At 43.8% G+C, this 22,204-nt stretch overlaps 1 protein-coding gene across 2 annotated transcripts in view; it reads right to left on the minus strand.

The window, feature by feature from the left end:
- Positions 1-7,413, minus strand: part of LOC117388846 (ribosyldihydronicotinamide dehydrogenase [quinone]-like) — a 186,929-nt gene extending 179,516 nt beyond the window's left edge. For both annotated transcript variants that reach the window (XM_055230525.1, XM_055230524.1), the window contains exon 1: positions 7,410-7,413. In XM_055230525.1, coding sequence (XP_055086500.1) covers positions 7,410-7,412 — 3 coding nt within the window. In that variant the 5' untranslated portion in view covers position 7,413. The remainder of the gene's footprint in view (positions 1-7,409) is intronic.
- Between the last annotated feature and the right edge of the window lie 14,791 nt (positions 7,414-22,204).

Below are 22,204 nucleotides of genomic sequence, written 5' to 3' on the forward strand. Positions count from 1 at the left end.
GACGTATTAGTAATCATAATAGTAGTTGTAGTAATAGTAGAAGTAGTTGTAGTAGTAATAGTAGTAGTAGTAGTAGTAGTAGTAGCAGTAGCAGTAGTAGTAGCAGCAGCAGTAGTAGTAGTAGTAGTAGTAGTAGTAGTAGTAGTAGTAGTAGGAGTAGCAGCAGTAGTAGTAGTAGTAGGTGGAGGTGGACTGGCTGGTGTCCTGATGCAGCAGAAACAACCTGGAGCTTAACGCCCAGAAGACAGTGGAGATGATTGTGGACTTCAGGAAAGTCACAGCCCCCCTACCTCCCCTCACCCTGACGGACTCCCCCATCACCACTGTGGACTCTTTCCGCTTCCTGGGCACCTGCATCACCCAGGATCTCAAGTGGGAGCCAACCATCAGCTCCCTCATCAAGAAACCCCATCACAGGATGTTCCACCTGTGGCAGCTGAGGAAACGCAAGCTGCCGGTCCAGATGATGGTGCAGTTTTACACGGCCATCATTGAGTCAATCCTCACCTCTTCCATCACTGTGCGGTTCGCTGGGGCCACTGCCAGGGACAGACAGAGACTGCAGCGCATTGTGCGCTCTGCTGAGAAGGTGATTGGCTGCAGCCTTCCATCTCTACAGGACTTGTACGTCTCCAGGACTCAGGTGCGAGCAGGCCGTATGGCAGCTGACACTTCTCACCCTGGACATGGACTATTTGAGCCACTTCCCTCTGGCAGGAGGCTATGGTCCATTGGGACCAGAACCTCTCGTCATAAGAACAGTTTCTTCCCCTCTGCAGTTTGTCTCATGAACACTTTATAATATCTGCACTAAACTGGACACTTTATAACACCAGCCACTTTAATAAGTCATGTTTGCACTGTTGTTCTGATGCTGCTGTTGTATATATGTTCTACCTTTAAGTATTTGATTTTTAAGCATATCTTTTTTTAACTTCATGCATGCCCTTATTTGTATTTGTATTTATTCAGTGTGTTTTATGTTTTATGTTGCACTTTATCACCAAAATAAGTACCTAGTTTGTGAGCTGTGTTCACAAACGATGGCAATAAAAGTATTATGATTCTGATTCTGATAGTAGTAGTGAAGGACGTGAACATCATTGCTCATAATATTAAAGATTAGACTAAAAGGAGGTTTAGGACTTTCACGCAACACTGCACAAACACACTCCATTCTTGCCCTATCGCATAGAAAAGAACGTACTGTGACAATAGATAGATTGTGTAGCATGTCCTCATATTAAGCTGTTACAGATAACGCTGTGCCAGCGGGGCGCCTGGAGGGTAGAGGAGTGCCAGAAGGAAGAAGAAGATGTCCACACCCAGCTACTGAATATTCATGATTTATGTTTAAATGTGGCGTTCAGGGTCAGGCACTCAGATCAAAACGGGACCGCCCTTGAGATCTCCGTGCACGTACTAGGGACAGCATCACGCCTGACTTGTATTAGATTGGATGTATAGGGAACAATAAACCTCGAGTGATTCTACTCCCTGGTCTCCAGTGGTTCTTCTGATCGGATTAAAGGAACATGCTTACAGTAGTAATAGTAGCAGTAGTAGTAGTAGTAGCAGTAGTAGCTGTAGCAGTAGTAGCTGTAGCAGTAGTAGTAGTAGCAGTAGTAGCAGTAGTAGAAGTAGCAGTAGTAGAAGTAGCAGTAGTAGAAGTAGTAGTAGTAGTAGTAGTAGTAGTAGTAGTAGTAGTAGTAGTAGTAGTAGTAGTAGTAGTAGTAGTGCTCTATTAACAAAATGGCTTCCTGCTGTGGTATATGCTAATACACAAAACAAATATTACAAACAACGAGAGCACTCATTTATTTGAACACGTGGGGACAGAAACCTCACAGTGAATTAGAAAAACTTCCACATCAGGCCAACTAATGCTCTACACCAGTCATTTTATGTGGCCCTTGACAAGGTAAATTAAAAGGTATGACTGTCTTAAAATATCAGTTTATCTGGAGATTCTTCATATCTATGCAACTTCATAAGCAATATTTGTAACTTGAATAAATCGTAAATACAGAAACGGTTAATTAACAACAATAGTTACATTTATTTTACATTACATTTGGTTACATTTACTTACATTTATACAGTCTTATATTTCCATCTGGCCCTTTGAGAGCAACCATTTTGCTGATGTGGGCCTGTGTGAAAATGAGTCTGACACCCCTGCTCTACACTGACACTTCTCGATGAAAATTACTGGCTACACACTGTTTAGAAAAGTTCTCATTGCAGTCCATAGATCAGTGGTTCTTAACCTTGTTGGAGGTACTGAACCCCACCAGTTTCATATGCACATTCACCGAACCCTTCTTTATTGAAAAATAAAATATGATTTTTTTCAGTGAATTAACATCACTGTGTTCAAAGAATAAAACCAATACAATGCATGAACTCACAACAAATTACATACATGCCTTTACAAAGACATGGCCTTTTTTAATACTACTACACTGAAATTATTTAAATTTTTAACCTTATGTATTCCAGTAATGAAATTATTGTATTTATTATTTTTAACATTTTAACACACATCGTAACTTCGCAACCAATTGTGCTTCATGTAAATTCAAACGGCATGTCAAAGCAGAGGCATGGGGCTCTTTAAATATGTCATTGTCATTACGGTAATGTACTTCCGTGGTCCCTCGAAGATGACCAATCAGAGCGCAGTTGACCTCCCAGTCAATGCCGGGGCATCACTGTGGCCGTGTCTCATGCTGTGTCTCAATTCACCAAAGCGCCCTTAAATGTGCCGTTCAAACGGTGCATTTAAGTCGGGCGGGTACTTTGATAGGCACATCGAAGGGTGCATTTGTCATATTGGGACATGGCCGGCTTCTGGAGACGCTCGCAGTCCACAAATCATATGAGTCGGGTGTGTGTCTTGACCTCCGCCAAACCCCTGAGACTGACTCACCGAACCCCTAGGGTTCGATCAAACCCAGGTTAAGAACCACTGCCATCGATGGAGTTCAGCCTCTCCAAATATTGATTGACATCGCCATCTAGTGGTGTGCCCTAGAGGAGCACAAAGACAATAAATGTCAGTCAAATCTTCTTAAATAATATTTATTTCCTCTCACCTCTGGCATGACTGTGTACAAAACCCCAACAGTTTGCCTCTGATCCTCACATTGGTTTGATCTCCGCCGAAAACTGCAAACATAAATAAAAACTATGAAAACTATTGGATATGCATTTTTTTACATACACATCAGAGTCTTGAAAATGTCATGTAAATGGTTAATTTTGATTATTGTTTGATTTGTGGACATTTAAGATAGTTTAAATGACACGTCCCCTAAGTTTGATGTGAGTTTTCAGAGGGACCAGGATCAGAAAGAAAGTTTTTGCTGTTTATATGTCATTTAAAAAGTCTCATAACCAGTGATGGGAAAAATACTTAAAAAATGCTTTCTTTTTTGTACTCTCCCTAATTCTGTGCAGTGTTCAAAGCCAAAATTGCATGATCAAGTCCCATCATGTATAATTTCATAAAAGTAACTGAATTCTGAATAACACCAAATGAAGGAGTAGCCAACTCTACCAGAATACAGTTTCTCAAAATTAGTATTCAGAATAGCCCATGTATTTTTCGGGACATGTATTATGTTACTTCCCAACACTGCTTAGAAATAAAAATTTAAATGTAAAAAAATTTAAATAAAAGTAACATTAAAAAAAAAAAAAAAAAACCCCAAAAAAACACATCATCATAATCATAATCAGATTTAGACTGCGCTCAACCAGCCATTGTTCAAACATGTGCCGGTTTTCAAAGGGAGATTATGCAAATAAAAGGGATGCTACTAATCTGGCAAAGACAAAATTCATTGTACTTTTTCTTCCAAATACAACAGTTACATGTAAATATATGCTTTGTACTCACCTACAGAGACAAACTGCTGCAGAACACATGAGAAGCAGTCCCCCCACAGCTGACACGATGTATATGAAGTGTACAGGCAGTGAAAACTGGCTTACTGCAGCACACAACATGACAATATGACAGTGAAATTTGACAGCTCTAACATTAGTCATGTTTTGTCTTACCTTACCTTCAGTTTGAGTGTTTTCATTCAGTGTTACATTCCATATGATAATTTCTTCACCTTTTTTGTGGTTTACAACACATTTATAGATCCCAGTGTCATTTTCTTGAAAGTCCAAAATAGTTAAATTTGGTGGAAAATTTGGGTGTATTACAAATCTGTCACTAAAATTTGAAAATGTTTTGTAGTTACTAAATACATAATGGTATTTTTCCGTGACCCAGTTGACCTGGTGTAATCCTTGTGAATGTGAAGTATTGCATGTGAGACTGAGCTGCTCTGCTCTTGATGCCATGATTCTGACTGAATCTAGGAATCAAAATACTTGTAAATGACAAATGCAGATTAAAAGACAATGTTACTGTTGTCCTACCTGCAGAACTGCTACTGCAGAGCAGAATAAGTGGCAGAAGAATTTCCACTATAGTGTCCATCGCATCAACTAAAGCTGCGCACATGCTCAACATACTCTTTGTAACAATAGCAGGAAGTATCAGACGTTAGTCTACAGGAAAATTCACACTTTAGTCTTGCATTTACCGGTACTTTACAAGCAGAATGTGCAATGTACAGTGGTATTATACATTATACATATACTAATTTAATTATGGGAAATAATATCAAGTAGAAATCAAAAGCAGTGAATAGTTAAAAGGCCTTTGGAACAGTTTAGGTATAAAATGTAAATGTTTCAAATCTGATTTGACTTATTGTGATTTATTTTGATTTACAAATAAACACATAAATTACAAAAACAATTCATAACTGAAGGTCAGGTGTTTGAATCACTTAATGTTACTTATTGAAACAGGCCCATTCACCTTTATTGGTACTGTTACTTAAAACAAAATGTCACTCAAGCAGAAGTAAAACCTATGACCAAAAAACAAATAGGGATGAGTAACTATGAAAAGAAATATTGTGATGTTTCTGTTTGTTAACATAATGACAAAGGGACCTAATTTCAAACTGTGTTATTTTTTGGAATACACATTAAAATCAGGTACTGTAGCTTTATCTTTAAATCCCTGAATGTATTTTTCATCATAAGTGCAGTTTTGTCAGTGCATGAAATTAGTGTGGTGTGTGGGTGTTATTTGTCTGTTACAGCTTTGGAATCTATGCTTGTTTCTCAGTTTCTCACCTGCAAATGTGTGCTCCAGACCATCTTTGTTCCCACTGCCAGGTTAATGCATGAGGGCCTGGGTATGGCAGCGTACAACACCAGTGGTCGTACTCTCTTCCTCTCTTTCCGATCTGAAATGGTAACAGCAGCATGGTACATTATTAATAATGTGGTACATTATTCTCTCCCATATGTGCAGTCAAAGTTACGGATCTATAACTCGAAGCGTTGGTGGGATCTTTCCCTGCTTTAACACAACTTCCTTTCAGCTCCCTGGTAAGCTGCCCTCCTCCCACGTGTTATTAAACAGACCTAACACTTTATTCTTTGCTCGACTGTCAAGATGTTTCAACATAATGTAACAAATTTGGTCCATGTAACATATTTGGTCCTTACCTGGGACTGTCACGCCCATCTTAACTATAGCTCTCTTTATTTCTTACAAAGTGAAAGGAAAATCCATTAATGGAGTTAAATATCATTATTACGTGTTCTGCTTTGGTGTCTTCCCTGTTTCCCTGCCACTGAGAGGTTGTTTGAGCTCTGAATTTTTGCAAATGCTCTGACTGTAAGGTCAGCTTTCTCTTCATTAGAAACTGCCATTACCTCCCCTTGCTTAAGTAAAGGATACACACTTGTGCTTGGTGGAGTAGTCCTCCCTATTGTGCCACGATAATTAGGCCCGAGCCCCTACAGGGCGTAGGGCCTATTGCTTCCGCAACGATGAGTGCGAAGCACTCATCGTTGCAAACTGTCTTCACGAAGTTGCGCGCGAAGCGCGCAACTTCGTGGCAGCACCGCGACCTTGCACAGACTCCTGTGTCCTAGCAACCCATGCCGTAGGCATGGGACATGCATATTTGTTGTTGCTAGCATGTCAGCGTCAACATTGAGTCAATGGGCGAAGCCCATTGACTCAATGTTGATGCTGACGCAGCGCGAAGCGCTCATGTCCCCAAACACACTCCTGGCATCGAGCCCTATCCAAGCCATACTTGTTACTGCTAAAATGAATGGAAGTCAATGGGAGGTCAATGGCGGACCCCGACGCCATGGCGAATGACGAGCGCGTTAGCGCTCGTCATTCGCCATTGACCCCACGGTGACGTGGGGAAAGTTGAGAGCTTTCAAAAAACATATAATATGCCATTGTAATGTTATCGGATATATTGTTTTTGCTAAAAATATTATTATTATTTTTTTTTTTATTCTTCTGCTCTTTGAGCAGTAATTTGACCCCCTGAACATATTCAAAAACTCACCAAATTTTGCCCAAAATTCAGGTCTGCCGAAAAATTTATTTTTTTATATGGTGCATCATTGGGCATAAAAAAATGGCGCGACAGCGCCCCCTGCAAAAGTCAAAATACATTGCGTCAATGGGAGACGTCCCGACGTCAACTTTGGCGTAGAGCCACGAAATTCGGTACACGCATTCTTCAAGTGATGCCAAACAAAAAAGATTATTATGGCCACGCCCTCGGACGCACCGGAAGTCGGCCATCTTGGATTGAAAATTCCAAAATGCCGAGTCAGCGTTTTCGCTGACCTCGCATTTTCGTCAACTCCTCTGAAGGCGCTTCACCAGCTGGGCTGAAAATCACTGTACATCATCTAGACAAGTGGGGCATCAAAAGTTATCCAATTCATGATGATCCCTTTTACGGTTTCCGTGCGGCGAAGCCGCAAAATTCCATCGGAATTTTTGCAATTTTCAAATTTCAAAATTTGCTCCCGTTTGCGCATGCAAAGTCTGATTTGGCTCAAATTCGAATCAGTTGTAAAGCTTTCCGGCCTAAAGCTACTCATTGTGACAAAAAATAAATTGGCGCGATAGCGCCCCCTACAGAACATTTAATAAATTTGTATGGAAGGCCAAAAATTTAGTTTTCCCAAATGTTACCAAATTTGACACAAAATTCCATTGGGTCATCCCAATCAATAAAGCCAATCAGACCTATGTCGTCTTTTGCACCGTGTTGCCATGGCGATGCGTCAAACTGCCAATGTTATCCTAATGGGAAACCTCCCAATTTTTCCCATTCATGGGAAAAATATTAGTTTCATGGAATAATGTGAAATTTGGCACCATGACTCCTCATGTCATCCTGATCAAAAAAGTCAATCAGACCCTTGTCATATTTTTCACTGGGTTGCCATGGTGATGCGCGAAAGCGCCCATGTTATCCTAATGGGAAAATTTCCAAATTTTCGTACATTTCAAAGTCTTATAACGACTTATTACCGTCAACAACGGACATAAAATTTTGCACAGTGATTCTTCAGGTCGTCCCCGACAAAAAAGTCCAACGGGCCAAGTTTGTATTTTGCACGGTGTTGCCATGGCGATGCCTGCAAAACCCATGTTTTTGCATTTTGTGCATCAGCACTTCCCATGTGTTTTGACTTGTTTGGTGACAAGTGCAGCCCAAAGCCGCAATAAAAAAGGGACAAGTGGCGTGTTAGCGCCACCCACAGGGAGTGCCGGGTCGGCCGAGTGCGAAGCACGGCCCGCGAGGGCCGTTCGATGCCGCTTGCGGCTTTAATTAGGCCCGAGCCCCTACAGGGCGTAGGGCCTATTGCTTCCGCAACGATGAGTGCGAAGCACTCATCGTTGCAGACTGTCTTCACGAAGTTGCGCGCGAAGCGCGCAACTTCGTGGCAGCACCGCGACCTTGCACAGACTCCTGTGTCCTAGCAACCCATGCCGTAGGCATGGGTTTTCATATTTGTTGTTGCTAGCATGTCAGCGTCAACATCGAGTCAATGGGCGAAGCCCATTGACTCGATGTTGACACTGACATGCGTCAACAGGAGTGAATAGCAGGACTCGTCCCCCCCTGCACAGACTCCTGTGTCCTAGCAACCCATGCCGTAGGCATGGGACATGCATATTTGTTCTTGCTAGCATGTCAGCGTCAACATTGAGTCAATGGGCGAAGCCCATTGACTCAATGTTGACGCTGACGCAGCGCGAAGCGCTAATGTCCCCAAACACACTCCTGGCATCGAGCCCTATTCAAGCCCCCATGCCGCAGGCATGGGCCATACTTGTTACTGCTAAAATGAATGGAAGTCAATGGGAGGTCAATGGCGGACCCCGACGCCATGGCGAATGACGAGCGCGTTAGCGCTCGTCATTCGCCATTGACCCCACGGTGACGTGGGGAAAGTCGAGAGCTTTCAAAAAACGTATAATATGTCATTCTAATGTTATCGGATATATTGTTTTTGCTAAAATTATTATTATTTTTATTTTTTTTATTTCTTTCTTCTGCTCTTTGAGCAGTAATTTGACCCCCTGAACATTTTCAAAAACTCACCAAATTTTGCCCAAAATTCAGGTCTGCTGAAAAATTTATTTTTTTATGTGGTGCATCATTGGACATAAAAGAATGGCGCGACAGCGCCCCCTGCAAAAGTCAAAATACATTGCGTCAATGGGAGACGTCCCGACGTCAACTTTGGCGTAGAGCCACGAAATTTGGTACACGCATTCTTCAAGTGATGCCAAATAAAAAAGATTATTATGGCCACGCCCCCTGACGCACCGGAAGTCGACCATCTTGGATTTAAAATTCTAAAATGCCGAGTCAGCGTTTTCGCTGACCTCGCATTTTCGTCAACTCCTCTGAAGGCGCTTTACCTGCAGGGCTGAAAATCACTGTACATCATCTAGACAAGTGGGGCATCAAAAGTTATCCAATTTATGATGATCCCTTTTACGGTTTCCGTGCGGCGAAGCCGCAAAATTCCATCGGAATTTTTGCAATTTTCAAAAGTCAAAATTTGCTCCCGTTTGCGCATGCAAAGTCCGATTTTGGTCAAATTCAAATCAGTTGTAAAACTTTCGGGCCTAAAGCTACTCATTATGACAGAAACTAAATTGGCGCGATAGCGCCCCCTACAGAACATCTAATAAATTTGTATTGAAGGACGAAAATTTAGTTTTCCCAAATGTTACCAAATTTGACACACAATTCCATTGGGTCATCCCAATCAATAAAGTCAATCAGACCTATGTCGTCTTTTGCACCGTGTTGCCATGGCGATGCGCCAAATTGCCAATGTTATGCTAATGGGAAATCTCCCAATTTTTCCCATTCATGGGAAAAATATTAGTTTCATGGAATAATGTGAAATTTGGCACCATGACTCTTCATGTCATCCTGATCAAAAAAGTCAATCAGACCCAAGTCATATTTTTCACTGGGTCGCCATGGCAATGCGCGAAAGCGCCCATGTAATCCTAATGGGAAAATTTCCAAATTTTCATGCATTTCAAAGTCTTATAACGATTTATTCACTTCATTGAGGAATGTGAAATTTGGCACAGTGATTCTTCAGGTCGTCACCGTCAAAAAAGTCCTAGGGGCCAAGTGTGTATTTTGCACGGTGTTGCCATGGCGATGCCTGGAAAACCCATGTTTTTGCATCTTGTGCATCAGAACTTCCAGTGTGTTTTGACTTGTTTGGTGACAAGTGCAGCCCAAAGCCGTAATAAAAAAGGGACAAGTGGCGCGTTAGCGCCACCCACAGGGAGTGCGGGGCCAGCCTAGTGCGAAGCACGGCCCGCGAGGGCCGTTCGATGCCGCTTGCGGCTTTAATTTTTATTTCTTTCTTCTGCTCTTTGAGCAGTAATTTGACCCCCTGAACATTTTCAAAAACTCACCAAATTTTGCCCAAAATTCAGGTCTGCTGAAAAATTTATTTTTTTATGTGGTGCATCATTGGACATAAAAGAATGGCGCGACAGCGCCCCCTGCAAAAGTCAAAATACATTGCGTCAATGGGAGACGTCCCGACGTCAACTTTGGCGTAGAGCCACGAAATTTGGTACACGCATTCTTCAAGTGATGCCAAATAAAAAAGATTATTATGGCCACGCCCCCTGACGCACCGGAAGTCGACCATCTTGGATTTAAAATTCTAAAATGCCGAGTCAGCGTTTTCGCTGACCTCGCATTTTCGTCAACTCCTCTGAAGGCGCTTTACCTGCAGGGCTGAAAATCACTGTACATCATCTAGACAAGTGGGGCATCAAAAGTTATCCAATTTATGATGATCCCTTTTACGGTTTCCGTGCGGCGAAGCCGCAAAATTCCATCGGAATTTTTGCAATTTTCAAAAGTCAAAATTTGCTCCCGTTTGCGCATGCAAAGTCCGATTTTGGTCAAATTCAAATCAGTTGTAAAACTTTCGGGCCTAAAGCTACTCATTATGACAGAAACTAAATTGGCGCGATAGCGCCCCCTACAGAACATCTAATAAATTTGTATTGAAGGACGAAAATTTAGTTTTCCCAAATGTTACCAAATTTGACACACAATTCCATTGGGTCATCCCAATCAATAAAGTCAATCAGACCTATGTCGTCTTTTGCACCGTGTTGCCATGGCGATGCGCCAAATTGCCAATGTTATGCTAATGGGAAATCTCCCAATTTTTCCCATTCATGGGAAAAATATTAGTTTCATGGAATAATGTGAAATTTGGCACCATGACTCTTCATGTCATCCTGATCAAAAAAGTCAATCAGACCCAAGTCATATTTTTCACTGGGTCGCCATGGCAATGCGCGAAAGCGCCCATGTAATCCTAATGGGAAAATTTCCAAATTTTCATGCATTTCAAAGTCTTATAACGATTTATTCACTTCATTGAGGAATGTGAAATTTGGCACAGTGATTCTTCAGGTCGTCACCGTCAAAAAAGTCCTAGGGGCCAAGTGTGTATTTTGCACGGTGTTGCCATGGCGATGCCTGGAAAACCCATGTTTTTGCATCTTGTGCATCAGAACTTCCAGTGTGTTTTGACTTGTTTGGTGACAAGTGCAGCCCAAAGCCGTAATAAAAAAGGGACAAGTGGCGCGTTAGCGCCACCCACAGGGAGTGCGGGGCCAGCCTAGTGCGAAGCACGGCCCGCGAGGGCCGTTCGATGCCGCTTGCGGCTTTAATTAGGCCCGAGCCCCTACAGGGCGTAGGGCCTATTGCTTCCGCAACGATGAGTGCGAAGCACTCATCGTTGCAGACTGTCTTCACGAAGTTGCGCGCGTCGCGCGCAACTTCGTGGCAGCACCGCGACCTTGCACAGACTCCTGTGTCCTAGCAACCCATGCCGTAGGCATGGGTTTGCATATTTGTTATTGCTAGCATGTCAGCGTCAACATCGAGTCAATGGGCGAAGCCCATTGACTCGATGTTGACGCTGACATGCGTTAACAGGAGTCAATAGGAGGAGTCCTCCCCCATCGCCCCCTGCACAGACTCCTGTGTCCTAGCAACCCATGCCGTAGGCATGGGACATGCATATTTGTTCTTGCTAGCATGTCAGCGTCAACATTGAGTCAATGGGCGAAGCCCATTGACTCAATGTTGACGCTGACGCAGCGCGAAGCGCTAATGTACCCAAACACACTCCTGGCATCGAGCCCTATCCAAGCCCCCATGCCGCAGGCATGGGCCATACTTATAACTGCTAAAATGAATGGAAGTCAATGGGAGGTCAATGGCGGACCCCGACGTCATGGCGAATGACGAGCGCGTTAGCGCTCGTCATTCGCCATTGACCCCACGGTGACGTGGGGAAAGTCGAGAGCTTTCAAAAAACGTATAATATGTCATTCTAATGTTTTCGGATATATTGTTTTTGCTAAAATTAGGCCCGAGCCCCTACAGGGCGTAGGGCCTATTGCTTCCGCAACGATGAGTGCGAAGCACTCATCGTTGCAGACTGTCTTCACGAAGTTGCGCGCGAAGCGCGCAACTTCGTGGCAGCACCGCGACCTTGCACAGACTCCTGTGTCCTAGCAACCCATGCCGTAGGCATGGGACATGCATATTTGTTCTTGCTAGCATGTCAGCGTCAACATTGAGTCAATGGGCGAAGCCCATTGACTCAATGTTGACGCTGACGCAGCGCGAAGCGCTCATGTCCCCAAACACACTCCTGGCATCGAGCCCTATCCAAGCCCCCATGCCGCAGGCATGGGCCATACTTGTTACTGCTAAAATGAATGGAAGTCAATGGGAGGTCAATGGCGGACCCCGACGTCATGGCGAATGACGAGCGCGTTAGCGCTCGTCATTCGCCATTGACCCCACGGTGACGTGGGGAAAGTCGAGAGCTTTCAAAAAACGTATAATATGTCATTGTAATGTTATCGGATATATTGTTTTTGCTAAAAATATTATTCTTATTATTATTTTTTTTTTTTCTTGGTTCTTCTGCTTTTTGAGCAGGAATTTGACCCCTTGAACATATTCAAAAACTCACCAAATTTTGCCCATAATTCAGGTCTGGCGAAAAATTTATTTTTTTATATGGTGCATCATTGGGCATAAAAAAATGGCGCGACAGCGCCCCCTGCAAAAGTCAAATTTTTGACGTCAATGGGAGACGTCGACGTCAACTTTTTCATACAGCCACGAAATTCGGTACACGCATTCTTCAAGTGATGCCAAACAAAAAATATTATTATGGCCACGCCCTCTGACACACCGGAAGTCGGCCATCTTGGATTGAAAATTCCAAAATGCTGAGTCAGCGTTTTCGCTGACGTCGCATTTTCGTCAACTCCTCTGAAGGCGCTTCACCTGCAGGGCTGAAATTCACTGTACATCATCTAGACAAGTGGGGCATCAAAAGTTATCCAATTTATGATGATCCCTATCACGGTTTCCGTGCGGCGAAGCCGCAAAATTCCATCGGAATTTTTGCAATTTTCAAATTTCAAAATTTGCTCCCGTTTGCGCATGCAAAGTCCGATTTGGCTCAAATTCGAATCAGTTGTAAAACTTTTGGGCCTAAAGCTACTCATTGTGACAGAAACTAAATTGGCGCGATAGCGCCCCCTACAGAACATCTAATAAATTTGTATGGAAGGCCGAAAATTTAGTTTTCCCAAATGTTACCAAATTTGACACAAAATTCCTTTGGGTCATCCCAATCAATAAAGCCAATCAGACCTATGTCGTCTTTTGCACCGTGTTGCCATGGCGATGCGCCAAACTGCCAATGTTATCCTAATGGGAAACCTCACAATTTTTCCCATTCATGGGAAAAATATTAGTTTCATGGAATAATGTGAAATTTGGCACCGTGACTCTTGATGTCATCCTGATCAAAAAAGTCAATCAGACCCATGTCATATTTTTCACTGGGTTGCCATGGTGATGCGCGAAAGCGCCCATGTTATCCTAATGGGAAAATTTCCAAAATTTCATGCATTTCAAAGTCTTATAACGACTTATTACCGTCAACGACGGACATAAAATTTGGCACAGTGATTCTTCAGGTTGTCCCCGTCAAAAAAGTCTGGGGGGCCAAGTTTGTATTTTGCACGGTGTTGCCATGGCGATGCCTGGAAAACCCATGTTGTTGCATTTTGTGCATCAGCACTTCCGATGTGTTTTGACTTGTTTGGTGACAAGTGCACCCCAAAGCCGCAATAAAAAAGGGACAAGTGGCGCGTCAGCGCCACCCACAAGGAGTGCCGGGTCGGCCGAGTGCGAAGCACGGCCCGCGAGGGCCGTTCGATGCCGCTTGCGGCTTTAATTATTATTATTATTTTTATTTCTTCTTTCATCTGCTCTTTGAGCAGTAATTTGACCCCCTGAACATATTCAAAAACTCACCAAATTTTGCCCATAATTCAGGTCTGCTGAAAAATTTATTTTTTTATGTGGTGCATTATTGCGCATAAAAAAATGGCGCGACAGCGCCCCCTGCAAAAGTCAAATTTTCGGGCGTCAATGGGAGACGTCGACGTCAACTTTCTCATACAGCCACGAAATTTGGTACACGCATTCTTCACGTGATGCCAAACAAAAAAGATTATTATGGCCACGCCCCTTGACATACCGGAAGTCGGCCATCTTGGATTGAAAATTCCGAAATGCCGAGTCAGCGTTTTCGCTGACCTCGCATTTTCGTCAACTCCTCTGAAGGCGCTTCACCTGCAGGGCTGAAATTCACTGTACATCATCTAGACAAGTGGGGCATCAAAAGTTATCCAATTTATGATGATCCCTATCACGGTTTCCGTGCGGCGAAGCCGCAAAATTCCATCGGAATTTTTGCAATTTTCAAATTTCAAAATTTGCTCCCGTTTGCGCATGCAAAGTCCGATTTGGCTCAAATTCAAATCAGTTGTAAAACTTATGGGCCTAAAGCTACTCATTATGACAGAAACTAAATTGGCGCGATAGCGCCCCCTACAGAACATCTAATAAATTTGTATGGAAGGCCGAAAATTTAGTTTTCCCAAATGTTACCAAATTTGACACAAAATTCCTTTGGGTCATCCCAATCAATAAAGTCAATCAGACCTTTGTCGTCTTTTGCACCGTGTTGCCATGGCGATGCGCCAAACTGCCAATGTTATCCTAATGGGAAACCTCCCAATTTTTCCCATTCATGGGAAAAATATTAGTTTCATGGAATAATGTGAAATTTGGCACCATGACTTTTCATGTCATCCTGATTAAAAAAGTCAATCAGACCCATGTCGTATTTTTCACTGTGTTGCCATGGCGATGCGCGAGAGCGCCCATGTTATCCTAATGGGAAAATGTCCAAATTGTCGTACATTTCAAAGTCTTATAACGACTTATTACCGTCAACGACGGACATACAATTTTGCACAGTGATTCTTCAGGTCGTCCCCGTCAAAAAAGTCCAACGGGCCAAGTTTGTATTTTGCACGGTGTTGCCATGGCGATGCCTGGAAAACCCATGTTGTTGCATTTTGTGCATCAGCACAAATTGACTTGTTTGGTGACAAGTGCAGCCCAAAGTCGCAATAAAAAAGGGACAAGTGGCGCGTTAGCGCCACCCACAGGGAGTGCGGGGCCGGCCTAGTGCGAAGCACGGCCCGCGAGGGCCGTTCGATGCCGCTTGCGGCTTTAATTATTATTATTAGGCCCGAGCCCCTACAGGGCGTAGGGCCTATTGCTTCCGCAACGATGAGTGCGAAGCACTCATCGTTGCAGACTGTCTTCACGAAGTTGCGCGCGAAGCGCGCAACTTCGTGGCAGCACCGCGACCTTGCACAGACTCCTGTGTCCTAGCAACCCATGCCGTAGGCATGGGTTTGCATATTTGTTGTTGCTAGCATGTCAGCGTCAACATCGAGTCAATGGGCGAAGCCCATTGACTCAATGTTGACGCACGCAGCGCGAAGCGCTCATGTCCCCAAACACACTCCTGACATCGAGCCCTATCCAAGCCCCCATGCCGCAGGCATGGGCCATACTTGTTACTGCTAAAATGAATGGAAGTCAATGGGAGGTCAATGGCGGACCCCGGACGTCATGGCGAATGACGGGCGCGTAAGCGCCCGTCATTCGCCATTGACCGCACGGTGACGTGGGGAAGGTCGAGAGCTTTCAGAAAACATATAATATGTCATTGTAATGTTATCGGATATATTGTTTTTGCTAAAATAATTATTATTTTTGTTTATTTATTTATTTATTTATTTATTCTTTCTCCTGCACTTTGAGCAGGATTTTGACCCCCTAAACGAATTTAAAAACTCACCAAATTTTGCCCAAAATTCAGGTCTGCCGAAAAATTTATTTTTTTATGTGGTGCATCATTGGGCATAAAAAAATGGCGCGACAGCGCCCCCTGCAAAAGTCAAAATACATTGCGTCAATGGGAGACGTCCCGACGTCAACTTTGGCATAGAGCCACGAAATTCGGGACACGCATTCTTCAAGTGATGCCAAACAAAAAATATTATTATGGCAACGCCCTCTGATACACCGGAAGTCGGCCATCTTGGATTGAACATTCCAAAATGCCGAGTCAGCGTTTTCGCTGACCTCGCATTTTCGTCAACTCCTCTGAAGGCGCTTCACCTGCAGGGCTGAAATTCACTGTACATCATCTAGACAAGTGGGGCATCAAAAGTTATCCAATTCATGATGATCCCTTTTACGGTTTCTGTGCGGCGAAGCCGCAAAATTCCATCGGAATTTTTGCAATTTTCAAATTTCTAAATTTGCTCCCGTTTGCGCATACAAAGTCCGATTTGGCTCAAATTCGAATCAGTTGTAAAACTTTCTTGCCTAAAGCTACTCATTATGATAGAAACTAAATTGGCGCGATAGCGCCCCCTACAAAACATCTAATAAATTTGTATGGAAGGCCGACAATTTAGTTTTCCCAAATGTTACCAAATTTGACACAAAATTCCTTTGGGTCATCCCAATCAATAAAGTCAATCAGACCTATGCCGTCTTTTGCACCGTGTTGCCATGGCGATGCGCCAAACTGCCAATGTTATCCTAATGGGAATCCTCCCAATTTTTCCCATTCATGGGAAAAATATTACTTTCATGGAATAATGTGAAATTTGGCACCATGACTCTTCATGTCATCCTGATCAAAAAAGTCAATCAGACCCAAGTCATATTTTTCACTGTGTTACCATGGCGATGCGCGAAAGCGCCCATGTTATCCTAATGGGAAAATTTCCAAATTTTCGTACATTTCACAGTCTTATAACGACTTATTACCGTCAACGACGGACATAAAATTTGGCACGGTGATTCTTCAGGTCGTCCCCGACAAAAAAGTTCAGGGGGCCAAGTTTGTATTTTGCACGGTGTTGCCATGGCGATGCCTGCAAAACCCATGTTTTTGCATTTTGTGCATCAGCACTTCCAATGTGTTTTGACTAGTTTGGTGACAAGTGCAGCCCAAAGCCGCAATAAAAAAGGGACAAGTGGCGCGTTAGCGCCACCAACAGGGAGTGCGGGGTCGGCCGAGTGCGAAGCACGGCCCGCGAGGGCCGTTCGATGCCGCTTGCGGCTTTAATTTTTATTATTATTTTTATTCTTCTTCTGCTCTTTGAGCACTAATTTGACCCCCTAAACATATTCAAAAACTCACCAAATTTTGCCCATCATTCAGGTCTGGCGAAAAATTTATTTTTTTATGTGGTGCATCATTGGGCATAAAAAAATGGCGCGACAGCGCCCCCTGCAAAAGTCAAATTTTTGACGTCAATGGGAGACGTCAACGTCAACTTTTTCATACAGCCACGAAATTTGGTACACGCATTCTTCAAGTGATGCCAAACAAAAAATATTATTATGGCCACGCCCTCTGACACACCGGAAGTCGGCCATCTTGGATTGAAAATTCCAAAATGCCGAGTCAGCGTTTTCGCTGACGTCGCATTTTCGTCAACTCCTCTGAAGGCGCTTCACCTGCAGGGCTGAAATTCACTGTACATCATCTAGACAAGTGGGGCATCAAAAGTTATCCAATTTATGATGATCCCTATCACGGTTTCCGTGCGGCGAAGCCGCAAAATTCCATCGGAATTTTTGCAATTTTCAAAAGTCAAAATTTTCTCCCGTTTGCACATGCAAAGTCCGATTTTGCTCAAATTCGAATCAGTTGTAAAACTTTCGGGCCTAAAGCTACTCATTGTGACAGAAACTAAATTGGCGCGATAGCGCCCCCTACAGAACATTTAATAAATTTGTATGGAAGGCCAAAAATTTAGTTTTCCCAAATGTTACCAAATTTGACACAAAATTCCATTGGGTCATCCCAATCAATAAAGTCAATCAGACCTATGTCGTCTTTTGCACCGTGTTGCCATGGCGATGCGCCAAACTGCCAATGTTATCCTAATGGGAAACCTCCCAATTTTTCCCATTCATGGGAAAAATATTAGTTTGATGGAATAATGTGAAATTTGGTACCATGACTCTTCATGTCATCCTGATCAAAAAAGTCAATCAGAACCATGTCATATTTTTTACTGGGTTGCCATGGCGATGCGCGAAAGCGCCCATGTTATCCTAATGGGAAAATTTCCACATTTTCGTAGATTTCAAAGTCTTATAACGTCTTATTATCGTCAACGACGAACATAAAACTTGGCACAGTGATTCTTCAGGTCGTCCCCGTCAAAAAAGTCCGGGGGCCAAGTTTGTATTTTGCACGGTGTTGCCATGGCGATGCCTGGAAAACCCATGTTTTTGCATTTTGTGCATCAGCACTTCCAGTGTGTTTTGACTTGTTTGGTGACAAGTGCAGCCCAAAGCCGTGATAAAAAAGGGACAAGTGGCGCGTTAGCGCCACCCACAGGGAGTGCGGGGCCGGCCTAGTGCGAAGCACGGCCCGCGAGGGCCGTTCGATGCCGCTTGCGGCTTTAATTTATTTTTATTTCTTCCCGTTCTGCTCTTTGAGCAGTAATTTGACCCCCTGAACATATTCAAAAACTCACCAAATTTGGCCCATAATTCAGGTCTGGCGAAAAATTTATTTTTTTATGTGGTGCATCATTGGACATAAAAAAATGGCGCGACAGCGCCCCCTGCAAAAGTCAAATTTTTGACGTCAATGGGAGACGTCAACGTCACCTTTTTCATACAGCCACGAAATTCGGTACACGCATTCTTCAAGGGATGCCAAACAAAAAATATTATTATGGCCACGCCCTCGGACGCACCGGAAGTCGACCATCTTGGATTGAAAATTCCAAAATGCTGAGTCAGCGTTTTCGCTGACGTCGCATTTTCGTCAACTCCTCTGAAGGCGCTTCACCTGCAGGGCTGAAATTCACTGTAGATCATCTAGACAAGTGGGGCATCAAAAGTTATCCAATTTATGATGATCCCTCTTACACTTTCCGTGCGGCGAAGCCGCAAATTTCCATCGGAATTTTTGCAATTTTCAAATTTCAAAATTTGCTCCCGTTTGCGCAAGCAAAGTTCGATTTGGCTCAAATTCGAATCAGTTGTAAAACTTTTGGGTCTAAAGCTACTCATTATGATAGAAACTAAATTGGCGCAATAGCGCCCCCTACAGAACATCTAATATATTTGTATGGAAGGCCGAACATTTAGTTTTCCCAAATGTTACCAAATTTGACACAAAATTCCATTGGGTCATCCCAATCAATAAAGTCAATCAGACCTATGGCGTCTTTTGCACCGTGTTGCCATGGCGATGCGCCAAACTGCCAATGTTATCCTAATGGGAAACCTCACAATTTTTCCCATTCATGGGAAAAATATTAGTTTCATGGAATAATGTGAAATTTGGCACCATGACTCTTCATGTCATCCTGATCAAAAAAGTCAATCAGACCCAAGTCATATTTTAAGGCAGCACCGCGACCTTGCACAGACTCCTGTGTCCTAGCAACCCATGCCGTAGGCATGGGACATGCATATTTGTTCTTGCTAGCATGTCAGCGTCAACATTGAGTCAATGGGCGAAGCCCATTGACTCAATGTTGACGCTGACGCAGCGCGAAGCGCTCATGTCCCCAAACACACTCCTGGCATCGAGCCCTATCCAAGCCCCCATGCCGCAGGCATGGGCCATCTTTATTACTGCTAAAATGAATGGAAGTCAATGGGAGGTCAATGGCGGACCCCGACGTCATGGCGAATGACGAGCGCGTTAGCGCTCGTCATTCGCCATTGACCCCACAGTGACGTGGGGAAGGTCAAGAGCTTTCAAAAAACGTATAATATGTCATTCTAATGTTTTCGGATATATTGTTTTTGCTAAAAATATTATTATTTTTAGGCCCGAGCCCCTACAGGGCGTAGGGCCTATTGCTTCCGCAACGATGAGTGCGAAGCACTCATCGTTGCAGACTGTCTTCACGAAGTTGCGCGCGAAGCGCGCAACTTCGTGGCAGCACCGCGACCTTGCACAGACTCCTGTGTCCTAGCAACCCATGCCGTAGGCATGGGTTTTCATATTTGTTGTTGCTAGCATGTCAGCGTCAACATCGAGTCAATGGGCGAAGCCCATTGACTCGATGTTGACACTGACATGCGTCAACAGGAGTGAATAGCAGGACTCGTCCCCCCCTGCACAGACTCCTGTGTCCTAGCAACCCATGCCGTAGGCATGGGACATGCATATTTGTTCTTGCTAGCATGTCAGCGTCAACATTGAGTCAATGGGCGAAGCCCATTGACTCAATGTTGACGCTGACGCAGCGCGAAGCGCTAATGTCCCCAAACACACTCCTGGCATCGAGCCCTATTCAAGCCCCCATGCCGCAGGCATGGGCCATACTTGTTACTGCTAAAATGAATGGAAGTCAATGGGAGGTCAATGGCGGACCCCGACGCCATGGCGAATGACGAGCGCGTTAGCGCTCGTCATTCGCCATTGACCCCACGGTGACGTGGGGAAAGTCGAGAGCTTTCAAAAAACGTATAATATGTCATTCTAATGTTATCGGATATATTGTTTTTGCTAAAATTATTATTATTTTTATTTTTTTTATTTCTTTCTTCTGCTCTTTGAGCAGTAATTTGACCCCCTGAACATTTTCAAAAACTCACCAAATTTTGCCCAAAATTCAGGTCTGCTGAAAAATTTATTTTTTTATGTGGTGCATCATTGGACATAAAAGAATGGCGCGACAGCGCCCCCTGCAAAAGTCAAAATACATTGCGTCAATGGGAGACGTCCCGACGTCAACTTTGGCGTAGAGCCACGAAATTTGGTACACGCATTCTTCAAGTGATGCCAAATAAAAAAGATTATTATGGCCACGCCCCCTGACGCACCGGAAGTCGACCATCTTGGATTTAAAATTCTAAAATGCCGAGTCAGCGTTTTCGCTGACCTCGCATTTTCGTCAACTCCTCTGAAGGCGCTTTACCTGCAGGGCTGAAAATCACTGTACATCATCTAGACAAGTGGGGCATCAAAAGTTATCCAATTTATGATGATCCCTTTTACGGTTTCCGTGCGGCGAAGCCGCAAAATTCCATCGGAATTTTTGCAATTTTCAAAAGTCAAAATTTGCTCCCGTTTGCGCATGCAAAGTCCGATTTTGGTCAAATTCAAATCAGTTGTAAAACTTTCGGGCCTAAAGCTACTCATTATGACAGAAACTAAATTGGCGCGATAGCGCCCCCTACAGAACATCTAATAAATTTGTATTGAAGGACGAAAATTTAGTTTTCCCAAATGTTACCAAATTTGACACACAATTCCATTGGGTCATCCCAATCAATAAAGTCAATCAGACCTATGTCGTCTTTTGCACCGTGTTGCCATGGCGATGCGCCAAATTGCCAATGTTATGCTAATGGGAAATCTCCCAATTTTTCCCATTCATGGGAAAAATATTAGTTTCATGGAATAATGTGAAATTTGGCACCATGACTCTTCATGTCATCCTGATCAAAAAAGTCAATCAGACCCAAGTCATATTTTTCACTGGGTCGCCATGGCAATGCGCGAAAGCGCCCATGTAATCCTAATGGGAAAATTTCCAAATTTTCATGCATTTCAAAGTCTTATAACGATTTATTCACTTCATTGAGGAATGTGAAATTTGGCACAGTGATTCTTCAGGTCGTCACCGTCAAAAAAGTCCTAGGGGCCAAGTGTGTATTTTGCACGGTGTTGCCATGGCGATGCCTGGAAAACCCATGTTTTTGCATCTTGTGCATCAGAACTTCCAGTGTGTTTTGACTTGTTTGGTGACAAGTGCAGCCCAAAGCCGTAATAAAAAAGGGACAAGTGGCGCGTTAGCGCCACCCACAGGGAGTGCGGGGCCAGCCTAGTGCGAAGCACGGCCCGCGAGGGCCGTTCGATGCCGCTTGCGGCTTTAATTATTATTAGGCCCGAGCCCCTACAGGGCGTAGGGCCTATTGCTTCCGCAACGATGAGTGCGAAGCACTCATCGTTGCACTTCGCGCGCAACTTCGTGAAAGCACCGCGACCTTGCACAGACTCCTGTGTCCTAGCAACCCATGCCGTAGGCATGGGACATGCATATTTGTTCTTGCTAGCATGTCAGCGTCAACATTGAGTCAATGGGCGAAGCCCATTGACTCAATGTTGACGCTGACGCAGCGCGAAGCGCTAATGTCCCCAAACACACTCCTGGCATCGAGCCCTATCCAAGCCCCCATGCCGCAGGCATGGGCCATCTTTATTACTGCTAAAATGAATGGAAGTCAATGGGAGGTCAATGGCGGACCCCGACGCCATGGCGAAT

This window comes from Periophthalmus magnuspinnatus, chromosome 21, assembly GCF_009829125.3.
Source record: "Periophthalmus magnuspinnatus isolate fPerMag1 chromosome 21, fPerMag1.2.pri, whole genome shotgun sequence".
In the NCBI taxonomy this organism is placed as follows: domain Eukaryota; kingdom Metazoa; phylum Chordata; class Actinopteri; order Gobiiformes; family Gobiidae; genus Periophthalmus; species Periophthalmus magnuspinnatus.